At 46.0% G+C, this 21,967-nt stretch overlaps 1 protein-coding gene across 1 annotated transcript in view; it reads right to left on the bottom strand.

Annotated features, from left to right (window-relative positions):
* Positions 1 to 6,462: 6,462 nt before the first annotated feature.
* Positions 6,463 to 21,967, bottom strand: part of LOC139050513 (juvenile hormone acid O-methyltransferase-like) — an 86,288-nt gene continuing 70,783 nt past the window's right edge. The window contains exons 2-4 of the mRNA XM_070526981.1: positions 11,299 to 11,825; positions 8,465 to 8,621; positions 6,463 to 6,654 (exon numbers count right to left, since the gene is read on the bottom strand). Of these exons, the coding sequence (XP_070383082.1) occupies positions 6,491 to 6,654; positions 8,465 to 8,621; positions 11,299 to 11,745 (768 nt within the window). The 5' untranslated portion in view covers positions 11,746 to 11,825 and the 3' untranslated portion in view covers positions 6,463 to 6,490. The remainder of the gene's footprint in view (positions 6,655 to 8,464; positions 8,622 to 11,298; positions 11,826 to 21,967) is intronic.

Below are 21,967 nucleotides of genomic sequence, written 5' to 3'. Positions count from 1 at the left end.
ACGAAGCATGTCGTTCCCGCTAAGGTATTTCTACGTATTACCTCAATTTAAACAAATGTTATTTTCAAGAATGCAGAGACATGGCTCTTTGTTCCTATTCGTTCCTACCCAGCCTCTAGGCTTTAATAAATTGCTTCGTTTAGAATATTTTCACGCACGCGCTCACTTATGGAAAAGTTGTCGAGCGCAGCATCGGAAAAATACGCTGAACATTGTCTCATATTCATGAAGTCTATCAGCGTGCGCACGCCCTCTATGCCAATTAGTCTTCCCTACTGTAACGTTGGCCAAGGTGCTGTGAAGTATAATAGTCGACTGGCAACCTGCTTGCTGGGTTCGACTCCTTGCCCGTGCATCGCGGCATTCCTGTCTTGAAGGCCTGCACGCAAAACACTTTGTGATTCCTTCAACGGCCACCGGTATAACCCGGATGACATAGCGAACTGAAAATGTCACCTATACGAGTTGACCCCTAAGCTACCACACAACGGCCATGCTTGGGCTGTATCCTGGCTACTTTTGTGTGCCCCGATGACCCTGAGAGCACAGTGGCGTCGCCGCATGCATGAGACAGCTTTAACATAGCGTTTGCAACCAAACGTGACGCATTGCGCGCGTAAAGTAACAGCTTTGTCATCACTGCGCATGCTCCGAACGTTATTGGGGTTCTTCGGTTTACGAGCGCTATGATAATGTACTTTACTTGAAGAGTTTAACGCTCGTGATGTTTACGCACGCTAAGAAACGGCGTTGCCAAACATGGCGGAAATCAAGGCTACCGCTTCACCGCTACGCTCTCGCTCTCGTTGATTGCCACTGAGCCACTGAGTGAAATGAGCTTTCGCTTCCTCTAAACTCGCGTGAAATGTTGCTTACATGAGCGCATAGCGCGTCCAATTTCTGAGATCTCTGGCGATTGCGGCGTCCGCACGCCTGAACGGGACCCGTACGCACAGCTACAACAGGATGGTTGCTTATGGTTGCCTTCGCTTGGATACGTTTCGTACAAGGCACTTGACAGCGACCTGTCTTCTAACATCTTCATCAAACATATTTCTGCAAGGAAAACTACAACGTTCAGGGGCGAAGATAGGTTACACCACCAATATAGGGCCAGGAAATACCTCAGATAAAAGAATATAGATACCTTGGTATATGATAGATATATGGAAACACAGGAAAAAAACAATAACAGTGAAGGGGAAGAGAAATGCAGCCATAATGAATCACAGAGCGCTATGGGGATACGATAGGTACAAGGTGTTCCGGGGTATGTGGAAAGGTGTAATGGTTCCAGGACTTACTTTTGGAAATGCGGTTTTTTGCTTTAAATCAGGGGTACAATCAGGACTTGACGGGAACCAAAGGTCTGTGGGTCGCCTCGCATTGGGAGCTCACGGGAAGTACACAAATGAAGCTGTGCAGGGTGATATGGGCTGGACTAGTTTTGAAGTGAGGGAAGCTCGAAGTAAAATTGAGTATGAAAAACAACTGAGGAATATGGAAGAAAGTAAATGGGCTGGGAGAGTGTTGAGTTATCTGTAGAGAAAAAACATTGATTCACAGTGGAAGAAAAGAACTAGGAAGCTTACCACAAGTATGCGACCTGTAGAGTGGGCAACACAGCATCAAAGAACGTCAAGCGGAAAGTCAAAAAGGCTAAAATAATCTCATGGGTAGCGGCAATGGAAAGGAAACCTGCCATGAGTAACTACTTAAGAGGAAAAAACGAAATCAGGAAAGAAACAATTTATGGTAACTCAAAGGGAAGCTCATTACTTTTCGAAGCGAGATCGGGATGCCTTAGAACACGCACCTATAAACCAAGATATAAGACGGAAGAAGAAGCACGTGCTTGCTTTTGTAAAGCTGTGGAAACGGTGGAGCATGTCTTATCAGAATGTGGAGACGTCTACCCAGCGGTTCATTTAGGCACCACTGGCCTCCTTGAAGCCCTTGGGTTCAGCGAGAGCAGTTCAAAAGTAAGCATTTCCGCAATAATGATTAGTAAGAGGCGATTGGAGCATTGGTGGAAGAAAAGTAGGAAAACGACAAAAAAAAACAAAGACGTACAAAATCACAGTTCGCAGTAGGGGATCAGAAACTTTGGTTGTGGGAGTTCATAGAGTTTTTTGGTTGTTTACCCAGGTAGGACATTAGGCAGTAGAATAGCAATAGCTTGATGGCGCAGCCCACTGCCTCGTTCCGAAGGGGACGCTCATGACATCCATCCATCCATTCATCTTCCCAACCTTTTCGCTCCCGCACGTTTAACTAAAGGTCTTGAAGGGACGGGCAGCCGAACGTCCCACAAAGGTGCTTGCCTTTAACGTACATAAGACTACAAACTCTATTCTAAAACTGTCTGCCGTCTAGGCCACAACAGGGCCATAATGTGGCTACGATTATGCCCGCATCGCAAAGTGGTTCCTTCGGGGATTTCAACATGGCGGTATGCGCCGTGAAGGCCCCTAGCTGAAATCATAGATAAGTTTAGGGCAGAAAGGTTCAGGAAGTCTGCTGACTAATTTTGCCCTCGCCTGGCATATGTCATGTTGGCTGTAAAGTGCGTGAACCGATCTTGGCTATTTCTGGTAAGAAAGTTACCACATTCAGGGGCGAAGACAGGTTACACCATCATTCTGCTTATATGAAATGAGGCTCACTCTTTTCTTAATCTTTTTTTGCAGTGTAGAGGTAACTACGAGTTTTACCACAGAAGCAGTTCATGATTATACATCTCCCGCAGGCTTGTCTTCAGATGCTCCCGAGAACCAGTCAGTTGTAATAGGTTGGGGGGAATCCGAAAACGTTCACACTATTGCATAGTGTGAACCATTCGCTTTCAAGTGAGCGATGATAGTGTTTTAAACCTTTTCAAATAGCCCCACACTACAGCGCTGGTATATTTTTCTCTACCTTTAGCCTGCGCAGGATGTGCGTGGGAATCGACCTTGCATTTCAGCACAGGAAAAAGACATCTCCGACAGAATCAACGTTTTCGAACTTTTCACAAGCTTTTATTTTTGCTTCTTTGTTTCCTGTACATGGTAATTGCACCAGTTTTTTGCTTCGCATATCTAAACCACGGCGGAACAGGCACAATGGAAACAACGTCACAGGTGTATTTTCCCCTGCAATAGCCAGGAGAGAGAGAGAGAGAGACCAGATGCTGCATTCTGGAAGACGGCTTTACAATAATAACAGTCCAAAGCTCTGCGCTAGGTTTGCTGCATCCGTCCATTGGTCGCTTCTTTTGCTTCGTCTTTGCCACGTCGTCGTGAGACCTTGCTGTTGTTGGAGCAAATAAATTTAGACCCGCGGGAATTGCTTAATTCCGGCGACTTCCCTTCTGGCATTTAGACGGCTAACCGTCAACACGACAACATTAGAAAAAATAATCTTCTCATCTCTTTAGAATTCTCGGACCGGGGGTCTGTCATGAATTTTACCTCAGTATTTATTGATTTCTTCAGATATCTCTTATAAGAACCAAGAGACATTCCACAATAAGAAAGGCTGACCAAGAGCGAGGTCACTGGCATAGAAACCACAAGAACAATGCTATAAATACATATTACATAATGAACAAGTGATGTATCATGTGAAGTCGAGGCTAATGTTTAGGGTTACAAGATGGATTGTTATGAGCAATATAAGTGCTGAAATGATGGGTATTTTGCGCGCCAGAACTGCAATCTGATTACCAGGCACGCCGTAGTTGGTGACTCCGGGATAAATTCGACCTCCTGGAGTTCTATAACGTGCACGCAAATGTTAGTACAAGAGCATTTTCGCATTTATTTCCCTTTGAAAAGCGGGCATCGCTGTCGGGTTTGAATGCACGGTCTCGAGTGACGCCATAGACACCAAGATAACGCGTTGGTTTCAGAAGTAATGATTTGCTGGCCAGCCCGCTTGCATAGTGCCGTCTTGACGGTGCAGTGCTTTACTGCGGCTTTCTCTAACGTCAGTTCTCCGCAGGTAAAATTCCCAACCTCTGTATCAGGCTACGTGTGCTCGAGCGTTGTTAGCTGTTCTGCATTGGCCTGAAGATAGGTGTTTTCATGTTTTAATTGTGTGTGGAGTCCTTACTGTAGAAAGTTTCTTATTTAGTAGCGTTAATAACAGTGTTTCGTTGACCTTAGATCAGAAAAATATTAATTACTCGGAGGAACGCAGTATCTCCATTCTAATGCTTTGCAGGCTCCAGTACTGCTTATACGAAAGAACGTCGCGTCTACATTCACTAGCTTTGAAGCCTCCAATATTGCTTACCTTCTGTCTGTCATTATACTTATTGCAGGAATCTCCACCACTTCCTCAAAATACACTGTATAGCCAAAGGACATCATGCATACTCAAGGGCTAAATTCCAAGTATCAGGAGGCGATTACAAGGCTTCGAAGAGGGAAGGTGAATACCCTCAACACAAAGTGCTTAAGTGCGGCTGTTTAACGACGGACACACTGGCTTACGCATTCCAGATGAGGATGTTGATGCGTGCTCAATAATTTTTGCAGCCATTTTATTTCGGCACGCAACTATTCACATAATTTTTCGACCCAAATTCACTCTCCTTGGCTGAAGTACAAGAAAAAAAACGTCAGATATTTTTCCTTGTAGAACAATCCCATTTTGAGCAAAATAATTGCTGGCGTAAAGGTGTAGTTGTTTTTTTCATTATCTGGATAATTGCAACACGTCTTCTATGTGTTTTGCTTGTGCAAAGTTATTGCCATCACGCCATTAATTTTAAGCTATTCTCCGTTATACCGGTGTCACACGACCACTTTCGATCGCGATGAAGTCCGATTCGGATCGAAATTCTCAACTTCTGTAGGCTCCCTCACGTAGCTTGCTAAAAAGAACCAATCGCGACCGAGAAATCCAAATCGCATTGGGCTTGATCGCGTTTAGAAGTGCGCTGTGTGACACCCATATTACTTGCATTTCTCAGTTTTTTTACATTTTTATGTATCTGCCTCTTACAATGTTGATGCAATAAATTGTCTGCCATTTTCCTGCTCTTGACTGTGCAGCAAGTTGAGTTATATTTAAGGAACATGACACATTTATTTACGATACACCTTTTGGCGTTAGTTACTAGACGTAAAATATCATAAGCGATAAAATTCTACTTCCTCAACAGTTGGCATGATTGTTGCGCTAAGTTACATCTTGAAACGGCAAATATGAATTTAAATGAAACTAACATGAAATGAAACGCCTTTGAGCACTCGTCGTCACGTTGCCAAAACATGGAAACAGCGGCACAAGCGCCTGCATGAAATCACTATTGTGGCACTGTGTTGATATCACTATCACCAAATCATTGTGAATAATCGAAACAACTGCTACGCAATGCTGTCCTGATGACTGTATTTTAACGAATCGGTTGATTATTTTGATTGTTAACAATGTCATTGTTACAATATACCCCAGCGAACGCCACCCGGTTTCAGTCAAGTAGCAGACGACGTCTTAATGCTGAGAGCAGCCTCTCCAGCTTTCAGAACTGAACATCCCATTCAGACACCCTTCATGCCAGTGTGAATTGTTCTTTATCGAATGCTAGGGCGGAACACAACGTAGAGGCTGAACTGCTTGTAAAGAGAAAAAAAATCATTATGAAACTAAGCGGTATCACGCATTCAACGAACGAGTCGCAAAGCATCGCGCTCAAGCTGGAACGAGCCGGCCTGCGGGGCCTGACGTAGCCTACGTCATCTCTCGTTACGCGCAGGCCTGACAAACCTGTCGAGGAAGTGTTGACACAAAGCGCACGAAGCTTTGAGCCCACGACAAACCTATACTATGCACTGATCGCAGAATGTTTTCCAGATAAGGTCCGTGCAGCCACGCCAGGCGCCCTCCCTCTCCTAATAGAGCGCCTTCCCCACTCCTTCTCCGCCCGCTGCCTTGCGCGCGGAGGAAGATGGCGCGCTTCCTCCTCACTTTCTTCCCTTGCGCGGGCGTAATTTAGCGGCCATCGTCTGCTCACCCTCGCACACTTTCACTCGCACCTACAGCATACGACGCTCGGCGACGATGTTACCGCCCTTGTATATTATACGGAACATCACGACGACGGCGACGGCAGAAATGCGCCTGGAGTGTCGATATAACTGCTATCGCAATGAAATGAAATCGAAGATGTAATTGTTCCAAAGCAACACAAGGTCAATAAGAAACGCCCTGGAAAGGCATTCCGCAATTATCAGAAAGTACAGTCACGAAAAAAATAAACGCGGCATTTCATGAGTGTTTGAAAGTAATCTGTATGCCTGTGTCCTATAAATAATCATTTAACAACAGTAATTGGCCTCTATGATGATCGTTTTCATTACTCTTTACGAATAATGTGCAGAGTCAGACACAATTCGCAAAACAGAACGCACAATCATGCAACCACAATACGTCGTATCGAACTGACTTCCTCCTTTATTTTGAGTTGGTCTCACTGTGTACGACTGCGCAGGTCAAAGCACTATTTGTTTGTTTTCGACGCCTTGATGACGTAAATCCTGTAGTGAGTGCGGTCGACGTCTGGAGAGCGCATTCTCACCGTCTCCTGCGCCAGGTCTTTAAAGAACTGTTCCTTCTCGTCTTCCGAGACAACTGCGGTCAATGGGATCAACGAGGCGTATTTCTCTGTGATAATCAAAGATACAAAGAAAGAAAGAGAGATCTTCCCACTTGTTCGCTTAAAAAGATCAATGAACAAAGCTATTTCATTGCTACTAAGGAGCCACTGTAGACTTTACAGAGACCCTAACAGTGCCGAACAGAAGGCAGGTGCAACAGACCTGCACAAGATTAATTCTCCTCACCCCGTTGGATTCCCATGACAGCCCAGATGTACACCTCATTTTCACATCAAACGAGTACTGTCTGAGTAAGTTCTAAATGAAGCAGTAAGTAGCTTGAGGCAAAGGTTGTTTCCAATGTTCTGCCTAGTGTTTCCCACCTGTCGCCTAAAAACTGTGGGAAAAACAAATTTCCGAATTTCTTTGTTGCGAACTAAGTTCATACAGAACAAGTAACGTACTGCACAAAATACACGAAGAAGGCCTGAAGGAAAGATAGGACAGAGCGCAGACTAGAAAATGTTTATTGTGTAAAACAACAGAACGCCCATATAAAGGCAAACTAATCACGTGTCTGACATGGAAGTTAATTTGCAAGCACCGAAAAAAAAATGGATATGAAAGGGAAAGCTTATGCCACGGCCATTACAAAAAAAGACAATAATATACAAAGAAATGCTATGAACAACCGACACTTATAAAACAAAAGCAGATGATGATGAAGACAAGATGCAGCAAGGGGATACAAAAAGCAGAAACACCTTTACTTGACCACAGAGAAATGCAACTTCGCTGTCTGAAAGTAAAATTCAAGACGTTCTTTCGCCTTTGTGAGTATTTTGCCTTACGCAGAAAGCTTAAATCCTTTTCAACAGAACTGTTCATGCAGACCCTGTACCGTTTTTGTTGGACTGCGTTAAAGAGGGCCCACGTGACCTAGCGTGCGAGGAAAAGAAGAGCTCAACGGGGGAAGGGGTTTGGAGTGATCCATTTGTCCCGTGAGATTGTTATCTTATAGGCGAATCTTATGCCGTTCTCACACGGTGCATTTTTGGGTATCGAGCCAGATCGGGATCGAATTTATCGACGACTGATTCCACCCTGCCGCGAAAGAGACAAATGTTATGCTGGCGGTTTGCGGCCAACGAACAGCCCCGACCGACTGGCACGTGACACTAGGAGCGCCTGGCTGCCAGCGCTTCTTGCGAGAGCAAGAAGTGCCGGCAGCCACGTCAAACGTCAAGCCAATCCAGCCAATTCAGTGACACACTGAAACACTGATACGGCAAGTAGTTTTTTGATCCACTATAATTTACAATAATTTATCGTTTCTTCATTTCGTTTATTAAGCACAAGTAAGTTCCCCTATGTTGTACTTGGTGTCAGTGTTTGTTGGCTTCTTATGATATGACTAATAAAAATCGGGCCTCTCGGTTCACACACTTTCTTCTCGTTTATATATACATATATGTATATATAAACGAGAAGAATGTGGGTGAACCGAGGGGCCCGATTCTTATTAGGCATATATATATATATATATATATATATATTGGCTATGTATATTGTTGGCTTCTCATTATATGACTATATATATATATATATAGTGTGGGTGTATATAGATAGGTGTTGAGCGCCTCTATTGGACATCGCTCTGAGCTGAGGCTGCTCACCATGCGTAGCAAGCGTATTAAGAGTAGGAATAGATTTTGCTTAAGTTTGTTTTCCCGCCTCAGGCATCCAACAAAATAGAACTACAGCCATGAAGTAGGAGATGAACCCGCATTAAACATCGCTTAAAGCTATTATGCATTCGTCTGTCAAGTTGAGTTCTGCTATTGTGCGAAAGCGAAGCAGATGGCATACGAACATACCAATCACGCTTTCAATGCCGAAATTGTCAAAAACCGTGCAGACTGGAAGCTCCAATATGCTCGGTGAGAGTCCTGCTTCTGCCAGGATCCTGGACATGTATTCAATACGCTCGTCGTAGCTCATGTCTTGCGTTTTCGGTGCTATCTGCTCGACCACCTGGACAGGGGGAGGAAAGTGTCAGGGAGCGTAGACTTTATGACATTGTTTATAATTTTCCGTGCCTTTTCCCACCATATGCTCTTGCCAAAAAGTATAATGGTACGAGGACACTGTTTATCTAGGTGTTGCATAAGGATACTCTCTTATGAGGATGAGTAAGGCTTCAATTTCATATGACACGTGGGTGGCACGGAACACAGCCGTCCATACACATATAGGCAAAAGGTAATGTCGCAAAATATAACTGTGCTAGGAACTTTAGCATTGTGTACTACTTTTGCTCCTGCTCATCGACTTTAGATGCATCGACCTGACACGTAAACTACCTTTAGTATATCTGTCACTGAGCCCCTTAGAGAAAGCTACACTGGCGCCATGCAGTGCTGTGGTGTCGAACTGTGTTAAATGAACTCTAAAGAGCAGTAAAGAGCTTTATTGGTGAACTAAGTTTGTCGTGCGAAAAATGAATTTGTTTGCGCCGTAAGACAAGGCGCTGTGGGCCAGAAGAAATGATGATAGGACAAAGGATGGCTGAAGATTCCAACATGCATTTCTGGCATATTCTCCCTTACCTCAAGCATTTCGACAGTGTCCAATCGGTTATAACTAAGCGTTTGTTTATTAGGTTTTGCGAACAATATGAGGACCCAAAGATTCAAGATAACGAGTTTCTAAATATCTTAAATGATCCTTTTGGAACGATCCTTATACCAGAGCAAGCTCTTGAATTTAATACGTCACAGGAACGCTCCGAATTTGGTGCAAATTTCAAAAAGCCATTACATGACTTCTCTGTTCTCTTCTCTAGCTATCTTCATTTTCCTCCCAAAGAAGAAATAAAATAGAGCTTTGAAAACATATTTTACTCGTAGGAAGCAATAGAGTAGGGCGGTTTAACAACAATAATGCATACGTGAATTGCGCTTAAGCTAAGCCTAGACGACGTTTATTAAAAAAAAGAATTTTTTAATCCCGTCTCGCGGACGGTAGCAGTAGGGTGCAGCACTAATTTCAACCATTACGGAACGTTTGTCTTTGACATTCTCTGTTATATTTAAAGCCATCAGTGTTGCCAACCTTATCTTAAGCGCGTCACTACATTTAAAATGATCTCTAAACTTTCTGCAAATTTGGCTACAAAGACGACACACCTATCACTAAAACTGTCGCTTGAGTTCTTAATCAACTAAGTATTTCCAAACACTATAAATTAGGATAACCTGGTGTCATACATACATTGATGCATTCCACATTCATATTTAGTGTCCGCTCATGTGAGGAATAAATAGTGAATTATGAGCAGGTTGTAGATGGCTTTCATTTTACATAATGTATCTGCAAGACAGCGGATGACGATAGCAAAAATTGTGCATTCGCCTTCCATCTGTAAGGTTTCCAGTTGCGCACCGCTCAAAAGTACACGTCGGTCCACTGTCGGTCCGCGGGATGGAGAGCAGATGACGCGTGACTCTCACGTGACTTTCTTGCGCAGCCCCTGCTGCCCCCAGATTTTTGCCGCTTACGGTACATGGCGCTGCAGGAATCATTGTCCAAGCACTCGCGTGTTCCGTCTAACAGTGGACCGACCTGTACATGGGTGACCCCACTTTTCCTGGCACGAAAGCACACTTGGTCCACGTTATGCCGGAAAATTGCCTGGTGTACAAAGCTAACGAAAGGGTAACCAAATTTTGAGGCACGTGTTTCATCATGTCGATACGGCGGTGACAACCGCGTGACCGTTAGGCAGTTCGATTACTTCACTGCATTCTCTTGGTACACGTGATAGGTCCATGCCGTACAAATTTCTTCGAAATCTATGAGAACGGGACCGGGGCATTTAGATTCGCGCTAATTAGCAATCACATGCACTCCGACACGCAACACCTCTCTTTGGTTGATCTGTTTTATTACTCTCCTGCTCCGTTCTAAATCTCAAAAGGTAATACATAGCAATAGGTTTGGGTCATTTAATCTACCGCTACGTTGGCGAATTTCCACCAAAGCAACCTATGTAGTGAAAACTGAAGCCTCAAGAGCGTTAATTAGTTGTCAAGAAAATAACATAAAAGCGCATGTTGTCAGTACACTAGGAGGCGGGGTTTCTTCCACCCAATTAACCACTGCGCATGGCATCTGTGAATGGAGACCCGGCCACTTTCAGGCCTGCTTTCATCGTGGTGGTGATCACCGTTACTTCATCGTGGTCATGGAGCTTAGACGCAGTACGGGTGGTTTCGACTGCCTACATGTAGCTTGTGAATAATTAACTGTGTTTTAGAAAGCCACTTTCGAAGCAAGTTAATTAAACTTCGTTGCCGCTAAAATGTCTCTGATTGATTTATAACGCCGCTAAAAAAATCACCAGTAGATAAATAGGAGAATTTATCACTAAAGACGCACAAAACTCGCTAATCAAGTGAAAATTTTGCTAAAATTCCAACACTGTGAAACAGGTATACCACTGCAAAATGTGCATTCTCCGTCAAGTCGGTGCTAACATTTCATTGCATTAATTTGCGCATTACTGTCACCACAGCTTCGGGCTGTCTAGTCCGTGCGTGGCCAAACATCTCGCCATGGGTCGGTCTGCCGCACGAATAGCACTATATTACGCTTTGTGCAGTTAAACGGAACTTAACTGCACCCCACAACCCCTGATGATCAAACTCACGTGAGAATACTTGCTCCAGCGATCCATTTTAAGAAGGTTTCGGTTGATGTCCAAGGACAGCAGAGACGCATGGAAAATCAGCAGACACTCGCCTCGGGGCTTCAGAAGCCTTGCCACATTCTTCAGCCCCTTAGCCTGGTCTCGCACCCAAATGATAGTGTGGAACGAGTACACCCTGTCGAAGAGACCGTGCTCGTCGATGAACTCGGCCACGTCTTCGTCGCTGGCGATGTCCAGCTTTCTGTACTCGATCTTCTCGTGGTGAGAATGTCGAGCGGCGTGCTCCACCATCACGGCCGACACGTCGCTGGCGACGATGCGGCGGCACGGCAGGCAACGGGGAAGCAGCTCCTCTACCGTCAGGTCTCCGATCCCGCAGCCGACGTCCAGGAACTGCTGCGTTTCGTCCGGTTCGCGCCGGAACACCTTCTGGCAAAAGTCGAGCATCCATCGGGTGTGTTCCCTAGGGAACCGCTTGTCTCCTTCAAATTGTTGCGGCCTGAAGGTGATCACGTCGCTTGTTCCACCTTGCGATATGCACAGAAAGAAGCAGAGACGCAGTTGTAAACGACGTTTGTTTCTAGCCTCTTCTCTGGATCAATCCCGGAAAAATAGCAGTCGATAAATGAAAGCCAAAGGGGTCACTAGCTATAGCTGCCACTAGTTGTGGACGTATGATGCCACTGGGCATGTACCACTAGGTTCGTTCGACATTGAACCACCAGAAATGTGATTGCGACGAGTACATCAATGGCGATGATGATGATAATTGATAAAGAAATTCGGCGGAACCCAGCTCACGATGACGTTCGACGGTTACGCGTTTACAATTGAATGCCTACAGCAACCTAACGTGTTGCCACCGTCGACTCATGTTGTGTTTTGGCCATCGACCGCAGTGGCACTCCTCTTTCGCGCTTCCCTAAGAACCCTCGGCGCCATCTGGCGTCACAGCCGGAAGGCTTACACGTGGCCTCCGAAATGCATGGCACGCCAGTGCGTGCGTAGGCCGAGAAACGTGTGATGCGGTGACTGGGTTCCTCTTTCACGCTTCTTTCTCAACACGCTGGGCCATCTAGTGGTCGTGCCGCGAAGCGCGGGTGTGTGCTCCGAGACAAGAAGTGGGGGACACCGGTGTTTTGGAACGCTGCCAATTCAGTGAAACATACTCGTATACTCAGTCACCTAAGTTTGCGATAGGTTCATCAAAGAGCGGCCCGTATTCAGCGCATTTGTGGCACAGTGTGCTATGGTGTCGCGCTGCTGCCGTTGAGGAACGATTGCGATGTTGGTTTGAATCCACCGTGAAACGGAGAAATCTAATGGATCTTTTCCTCGCTGCAGAGCGGCTCATTCAAAGTGACACATACTCAATTGCTAAAGTTGGCCTCAGAGACGTTCACTGAAGAGTGGGGCAAACCTAGTGGCACATACCCAATGGTCCAAGTTGGCCTCGAAGACGCTCTTTGAAGAAGAGCACAGTCCTATTGGGATAGACCCAATGCTCCGAGTCGGCGGCAAAGAGTTTCTCCGAACAGCTGTACCTACCCAGTGCCGCATCGACCGTGCCCCATGTGGCCGTGCAAGAGGTTCGTTGAAGAATTGCACGTATGCACACAATTGCGGCATGCTCAGTGACCCAAGCTGCTACGATGGTTGGTTTTGAACTCCGTTCCTTCATCACAGCAGGTAGATGTGCTACCTATTCGACCAAGGAAAATTACGCGACTCAGGTAGGAGGGAAACGGGTTAGATACAAACATACAAAGATAACCCGAATCATAGCTACGACCTTAGATAGTTGGATCTTCAAAAGTTCATCAATTACCGTGAGAGTAACAACAAATTAGCAAATTGTACAGCTATTCAACTTCTAGTTGACGTCCATGAAACGTTGCTGCATATACGTGGCTCTCACAACAAATTCTGCTGTTCAAACAACCCATTCTCACTTCTAACGCACCAATGAACACAAGTACACATTGAATCACTTGACAGTATTTTTTTTATGTACGGCGCTGCTCCTGAGTATATGTTTACTTTCGTTTACCAGCCATGGCGACTGCAATAATTGGTGGAGAAATTCGAAACGATGGTCTACTTAGACGCGAGCGCTCGTTAAGGAAACGCATGGGGTCTGTGTTAATCCACAGGCATCCACACGTACCACGTCATAGCAGATCGTACAGATTATAGACGTCATATTTAAATAATTCCCATTATTTAAAAATGGGACGACAACAGAGGACAGCGAATCATTTAACACAGCCGAACGACATGCAATAATTGAACAGTATATGCCAACTTACTAAAAAGGTAATAAACCCATAATACGGAAGGTATGGGAGTTGATGGTTTTCCGAGGCGAACACAGAAAGACGTGACAATAAAATTGGTACTCGCTCATTGGATGAGTATTACCGTATTTGTGCGTAAATACCACGACCACATATATAACACGACGGGATACTGTCTGTCTTTCGGAAAAACGAAATATTTATGCGTTGCAGTTTTACATGTCAAGCATTTTATAATAAAGTCCAAATATAAAAAAAAGGAAACTCAAGCTCTACTCATGAAATTACGGCAAACTTCCTGCCGGCAGGAGCCGAATTAGCTGTATAAACAATGTTTGTACACTAGCACATAGCCCAGCGCTACATGCTGGTGATTACCGTTGGAGATAACTGTAGCTATTGAGGCAATAAAATTGTGCTGTATTGCGGCAAGTATATCTTGTACTTCTGCATGCTCCTCTGGAAACTTCCTCCAGCTTCCACCTAGGTCTTTCAATGCCCCATTAGGTTCCCCCTGTAATCTCATAGTTTTCAAATAAAAGGGTTAGAAGAAAATGATTTCCAATTAATCATTTTAAACTTAGCGATAACACCGCAGCGACGGTAGCTCAGGGCCGAGTATCTACGTTTAGGATAGTTTTACGTTTTTTGAATGCATTTCTGCGTCTGTTAACTTGATAGGTTATGCTGGTGTAAAAATGTCCGCCTTTTAAGATAAGCTACATTCCATGAAAGCCTCGTTCCATGAAAAATGGCTTTATGGGGAACCTACCTTGGACCTGGACGACAGGACGTGACATAGCGGATAATGCAGCAGATCAGATTCCGTCTTCAGATATCTCTGGTAGAACCAATCGGATCCAACAGATAGAGTCGGTGCGCCAGAAAGAACGCTACCGCTTGTGAAACGTTCGTTGTTTTAGAACGAGACGACACAGAAAGGTCTCGAAACATTTAAAACGCTTGTCCTACTGCGGAGCTTTTTCCCCCTTTAGTCGGCGCAGGATATGGCACAGGGCTAGTGAACTTTGTTTCCTGAACACGAACAAAATTTACAGGACGCAGCTGCTTCATTCATAAATAGCATAGCGATGTTGCACTGCACAAGCTGTGTGTTTCTTTTTGCTTATTTCTAAACCTCTTCCTCACTTTGCCTACTGGCTGCGGTAGCTTAGTAGCTATGACGTTGTGCCGTTGAGCTTGACCTCGGGGATTCCATCCTTTGCGCAGGGGCTGAGCTCCGACGGAGTCAAGTGCAACAACAACAACAAAAAAAGACGTCCGTGTACGTACATTTAGGTCCACGTTAAAGGAGCCCAGGTGGTCGACAATAACACGGGCGCGCATTTACATCCGCCCGCCCGTACAGCCGGTCGACTGTAGCACCGCCGTGTGTCATCAAGGGCAGCTGCTGATATAGGTACTCTCCACCCTAGGGGTGCCTAGCAGTGACGTAGCCAAAGGGGGCAGGCTTATGGGGCTTCAGCCCCCTCCCCTCCCCCCTCACCCGAAATTTTGTCCTGCTGTCCGTGCACCGCTGGCCAAAGCAACTCCGGGCGCCGGAAATAATTCTGTACTTTGTCTAGAATATCCTTTTTACGCTCGAAAAGACATTTCACCGCGAACATTGCGAACTCGGGCTGGATTTCGCGGCAACGCCAATGTACCGGGAGTCACATACCGCAAGCAGCCGCATCCGGGCACAAAGTTGCAAGGACGTTTTGATGGCCAACGGGCTCGCCGCCGCATCTAGCGGAAGCCGCGTAATCTACGGAGCGCATGGATGTCGATTCCGAAACCTCATGGGTATAAATCGCATCGACTTTTGATGTGAAAGGCGCATTGACATTTCCAAAGTTGTGCTTCAGATTTTCAGTTGCGGAACTTTGTGGGTTTAATGCTGTTATAAACATGTGACGGCAAAGATGCATTGACTTTTCTAAAGTATTTCATCGGAGCATACAACGAGACAGCCAAATTAACACACTATCAGACAAGTTGACAAAGCACGCAGCGAGGTGCGATGAAACGAAGCTGTGCAGAGGTTCATTTGTGCCGTCATGTCACATAAAAAATTATCAACATTTTGTTTTCATCTATACCAAAGCATCCATGTCAAGACGCCAAAGCCAGCCAAGGTAACTACGTTCTTATTATTTTTTCTACTTGGGCTTTTATTGGCGAGGACACACTGAGGCTCTTCAATTTTTTTTTCACTACCCTGCCTGCGGGCTGCCAGAGCCAGCCGGAGCGCATAGGCTTTTCTCGCGTTGCTCCGACCACCGCGCGGCGCGCTTCGGTGCGCGTTCGGTTTGACCTGGCCGAGTGGATTTTCACCTGACAGAGTTTTGGACGCTTTCTGGCTAGCAGACGAGAAAAATAAGCAATGGTCGCTCGCCGCCATCGCTGTGAGGACTCGACGGGTTGCACCGCGTTCGCTTGAGCGCAACCTCTCCGAAAAGTCTTGTCTCGCCGGCGTAGGATACCGAGCAGTATGCGTATGGTTCTTGGTGGAGCAAGCGTCTCACGTTTTCTTTGTTATTCCTTCGGTAGCCACATTAGGTGCCCAAAGTAGGCATTGGATCGTGGCCGACACGTTTCCCTTTGTGTTTTTTTTTCACTTCGGGGCCCCCGCCCCACAAAAGAAAGAAACAATACATTGTTGCGGCGCAGTGAATTGTCGCATGGTGAAAGTTCTATTTTGTTACTTCTTTTGCGGGAAGTAATGGGCCACGGGGACGCTTCAGTTGCCGGATACTCTTATTATATTATTGCGATAGTAATCATATGGGCATTCCAGGCGCATTGTTGTCGTCGCCATCGCCCTCATGTTTCGTATAAAGTCCAAGGGCGATAACATCGTGACCAAGCGCCGCATGCTGTATGTGCGAGTGAAAGCGTGGGGGTGCGGGGTTGAATGGGTGAGCCGACGATGGTGACGCAGTCTTCTGTGTTCAAAGGAGAAAAGCGGGGAGGAAGCGCGATACATCGGGTGGAGTGGATGGAATGGCGGCGGGATCTAGGAGGAGGAGGAGGAGGAAATAACTTTATTGAGTCCCGAGGAACCCCTTCCCACCAACACTTGGTTTAGTGGTCGGCAGTGGTCGTGGGCTGCACCCACGCTGGGAAGGGAAGCCCGTGAGCCTCCGCCCTCTCGTGAGCCCTCTGGACGGCCCGGAGCTGGGCCTGGTGGTCGTCGCTTCGCAGGGCATCCACCCAGTCTTCTTCTTTACTGAACACGGTGCCGTTAACGTGGAGCATTGCCAGAGCATGTGCGCTAGCGAGCAGTACTATTCGCCACAATCCGGACATTGCGGCTCTACTTCTGGTGAATAAGGGCTCAGTCTGCCTCTCGAAGGGAACGACACTGCCTGAAGCATTCTGAATATCGATGACTGTGGTCTAGTGAGTTTAGCGCGGGGGAGCTTGAAGGTCCTCCTCGACAGCTGATAGTGCGTTGTTATTTCGTTGAAGGTGAGCTGCGGGTCTCGGTGCTTCCCTCCCTTCCTGCCGCTTCGCTCGCCACGATCGCCGCGGTGTGTGAGTCCTCGCGGGCATCCGTGCGCCAGCTCGTTGGCGTTGGGAAAGTCGGGGTGCACGCCGGCCCCCATGTGGGCTGGAAACCATTTGACGATGTGATGACCCGCGGCTCCCCCACTGCCGAGGACGGCCGCCGCTTCCCGCGATATCGAGCCCGAGGCAAATGCTCTGGCCGCCGATCGCGAATCTGTGTACACGTAAGGACGCTCGGGGTCCCTCATTGCCATGGCTATTGTCGTCTGTTCGGCCACTTCCCACTTGACTGATGCTGCGTTAATGATCGTACCATACCGTGCATATCGAGGCGGCCGCGTACCGGTCGCAGCGCCCGTACTGGGCTACGTCTACTTATGCCGCCAGTCTCTGGCAGTTGGCGGTCGATTTCAGCAGTGCTCATATGCCCTCGCCTTTCGGCGCCCCTCGTTGAGTTGCGGGTGGACGTTTCTCGGAAGCGGTTCTACCTTGAAAGTGCCCCTGACCGCCGCGCTGAGCGTGGCCTTAAGTGCGTTGCACTCTACCTCTGCATTTATCCCTGCGTCTTCTAGGATGCGTCTGCCGGCCCTGGTGGTCGACAGCCGCACGACCTGTGCCTTGGTCTGTGATTCGATGATTTCTGCTAGTGAATTGTGGACCCCTATCCGATCGAGCCGCTCTGTGCTTGTAGTGATTGGAAGACCAAGCACCCTCTTGATGCTCTTACGCATCAGTGTCTCTATCTTTGCCATGTCTCTCTTGGTCCATTTTAGCGCCGAGGCAACGTAATTCACGTGACTCATGGCGGCATCTAGGATTCTGTGGACCTTTGATGGCGGAACATGCTTATTTGCCTTATGTGACGCATTATATATAGTGAATTTTTCTTAGATACGTAGATTTATTGGAGACTTATACGTATATTTAAATATATTGTTGCTAGGTTTTGTGTATACGGGCAGTGAACTTTGCTTACAGTGACACTATCTTGCCCTTTATCAAGCTGTATCTTCGCATTTGTATATCCCATTGTATCTTCCCATTCATAATGTACGAGGGCAAGTCAAATGAAAGTGAACCAACCCACATCGCGCAATAATGGTTCGGTTGATTATCTGCGAGGCATGCGCGTAGCACACAGGTATCTCGCTTTACATAGGTGACACGCAGGTGTCAGCATAAAGGCTCTGTAATGCCCTAATACGCTGGATTGAACATGGTTGCATGACATAAATGACACTCCAAAAGTGGAACAGCGTGGAGCCAGAAAGTTTTTGACAGCTAAAGGTATTTCCCAAAAAAGAAATTAGTCGCTGTATGGCTGCCGTGTACGTTGAACATTGCATTTCATTGGCCACTGTGAAGCGTTGGAGCAAACGGTTCAAAGGATGTCAAAGTTGCAGAGGCGAGCCAAGACCGGGCCAAAGCCATCGTGCAAACCCCCTAACAAAATAGCAAAGGTTGATTAGCTGATGAGACAAGAACGGAGGGTAAGCATCGATGAACTTGCAGAGCGTGTGAACATTCGTCACGGTTCGGTTCACGCCATAATTCATGAATATCTCGGTTATCGGCTCTTGTGTGCACAATGGATGCCCAAGATATTGAACCCCCGCCAGAAGACGGAGACGTTCGGCGCTGCCTTGGCTCATCTGATTCGGTATCGCAATGAGGGTGACGACTCCTTGTCTGCAATTGTGACCCGGATCGAACCATGGTGCCACTACTACGAGCTTGAAATAGGAACGCAAAGCTTACAATGGAAACACTCGAATTCACCACGCCCAAAGTAAGCAAAGGCCGTCATTTCTGCCGGAACGGTGCTGTCGACTTTCATTTTTGATCGTCAGGGGCCATTACTGTGAGAATTTTCTAAATCTTGAGTGGCTATCAACTGTTTCCGGCATGATGAACCGGCGGAACGGTTGCGTGTCGCAATCAAAAACAAACGACGTGGAAAATTGAGTAATGGGGTCATCTTGCTTCAAGACAATGCCCATCCCCACGTCACCGATGTGGTTAATACAAAACTGGCAAAGTTCAAGTGCGAAACGCTGCGACATCCGCCATACAGCTCAGACCTGTCACCTTGCGACTTACACATTTTAAGACAACTGAACACACAGCTCAAGGGAACCAGATTCGTGTCGGACGACGACGTCAAAGAGTCAGTTGCAGACTTTTTGAAGCAGCAACCCGAGGAATGCTATGAGACGAGAATCGCGGGACTCGTTAGTCAATGGGGACAAATGCCGAAATGCTCATGGAGACTACATTTAAATAAAGTACCCCGTTTTTCTTATATTCGCATTGGCTCACTTTCATTTGATTCGCCCTCGTATATTTTGCAGAACTCCTGCTTTTTATGCGTGCTCGCTGTCGCGACTATGATTTCGGTGGAATTACTCATGGTACACATGACCGGGGACAGCTGCTCCTGCGGAATACGTTGGAACAAATGACAGCGTGATTGAGATTTTTCACTGGCCGTTGCATATGTACAAGAATGTAAACACAGTTCTCGAATGACAAAATTTCATGAACATATTTGCCCAACTTGTTCATTTCATGGCCATTGCATTATTCATACCAGCGGCATGCACTGCTTTGCTGGTTTCGAACTGATATAGTTCTAAAGTTCGTGTGACATTGTCTTTACGTAGTAGATAGACAAGAAACCTGGAAGCGCTCTTATCGCCTATGTTGGGCAGAATTTTTGGCACATACGAGTTTATTATTTTATGAGAAATGCATATTTTAATCGTTTTGACAGTGCATAGCGTTCAAGAATTCGTTTGCAGCATCTTTGGCAATGGCAATGCTGTTATTATTCATCTATTTGATCCCTCGACAAATTATTGAAGAGGAAGCTTTAGTCCGGGCCCAACACCAACGCGGCCTATTCAAATACATGTGAAACGCAGAAACGTTTTTCTGAAATAAACCCTGGATCGCTTTTCATTCAATTTGTTGCATTTGAGAGATAAAGTTAAATTCTAGTGTCTGTTGGAAGCGGAATTTTGATTTAGGGCCTCGATTTTGTTTAAAATATTTCGAAAAATTCGAAAGTCCGAAAAAATATAAGTACGACGTTTACAATCTAATAGCTCCACATCAAGAACAGATATCGTGGTTTTGTAAACGGCATCTATTATAACAGTCAAAGCGGACAAATTTGGTGTGTCAGTTTGTACCTTACGTAATTGGTTACGTTGTTTACAAGGGTTCTGCAAAAGCCGTATTTCCGTAACACAAAATGTTTTTCAGATTCATGTGTAACGTATCAATTTTGTCCGCTGTAGATGTACTATGAGATGTAATTAACAGAATTGTGATATGGTTTTTTATTTTTAGGTTATAGAGCTTTAAACTTGATAGTTTCGTTTTCTTTAAATTTACGAGTTCGGCCAATCTTTAATAAAGAATTGACAACCTAAAGAAAAAGTTTGAAACCTGTAGTCACCAGAATCTAAGTTTTTCTTCTATATGCACCAAACTTCGTCAAATGTTGTGCAGCGGTTGGCGAAAAAAAAAACGAATTCCGCTTCTACATGTATTTAGATAAGAGCACCCGAGCTAAAGCTTCCTCTTAAGGAGGACGCCGTGCTGCAACGTGAGCCCCCTTACCCCCCCTTACCCCCCCTTACTCCCCTTACCCCCCCCTTCCCCCACCCCCGCCCCCGAAGGAAATTTCTGGCTAGGCCCTGGTGCCTAGGTTGTGCGAAGCGTACCTAGCTCCGTTGAGCCCCCTAGTTCCCATACCCAGAGAAACATTGTAGACGTCGTCCCCAATGTCAAGGCAACGCCTGACAGTGTTTCTGATATAAACGAAGCGATCCGCGTTATAAGAACTTGCTTGTTTAAATAGAGTTGTGGGTGAGCGCAAACAGCACAACGAATGAAGAGATAAAAGGTGGAACAAGGTGTTTAGGTGGAACAATGTGTTTCTGCAAATCGACTTCTATGTTTGACGCGTTTTTCGCGCCTAGCATTGTTTGGGAATAAACACAGCGATACAAGATGGAAAAACGCGTTTGCGGCGGTAGGCTTGTGTGTGTGACTCGTTTTTGAGCTCAGACAGCACGATGAAGGCCACGCTGAAGACGATCGTTTTCTACTGCGGCCGTGCGACCTGATTGTTCGGTTCTACACGGTTGCTAAAGGGACGTTAATTAGAGGAACTCGCAATTGTGGCGCGATCAGCGACAATGTGTACAACCATCGTCGTACGTATGTTTCTGTCTCTTAAATCTTAAAACGACGATGGCATTTGCCCTCTGGTGATGAAGTCTTCCAACATCTTTGGTGAATGTACTGGTCCATGCCTGTCCAAACTAGAAAACTGGAGAAAGAAGTAAAATGAAAGTTGTTCATATTAAAAAATAACAGTCATTTGCAAAATTACTTAGTGGCTGACATAATGTTACTCAGTACCTTCACCAAAGATGTTGTGGGAAACAGTGCAAGGGCATAGTACATTTGCACTCAATACAGGTACTGGCCAGGGCCGTGTGGAGGTACAGTGGCCGTCCAATAAGGTGACCAACCAATTTTCCTCAATTGCATCTCAGCTTTGTCATCTTCACGCGATGATGCTTTCTTTTCAGGTAGCGGATAAAGAGACTGTGGCAATATGAAATGGTCTTTGATGACACAACCGGGTAGCGCATGCCGTGCTTCAGTTCCAGTTAAAATTAAGGCATCTGCAATGAGCATGTAGACTATGCATAAGTTTGGTCTAAACTTTAGATTACCGAGCCCAGTGTCACTCTCTTTTGCATTGCAAGAGGTGGGTGCCAATGTTTCTTTATGGTTGACATTTTAGTTTAGTACTTTTCTTAAATGTCTGTGCACTGCAA

The sequence above is a fragment of the Dermacentor albipictus genome, chromosome 10 (genome assembly GCF_038994185.2).
Source record: "Dermacentor albipictus isolate Rhodes 1998 colony chromosome 10, USDA_Dalb.pri_finalv2, whole genome shotgun sequence".
NCBI classification, from domain to species: Eukaryota; Metazoa; Arthropoda; class Arachnida; order Ixodida; family Ixodidae; genus Dermacentor; species Dermacentor albipictus.
The sequence above is the reverse complement of the archived record's forward strand: the minus strand, read 5'-3'. Positions and strand labels throughout refer to the sequence as shown.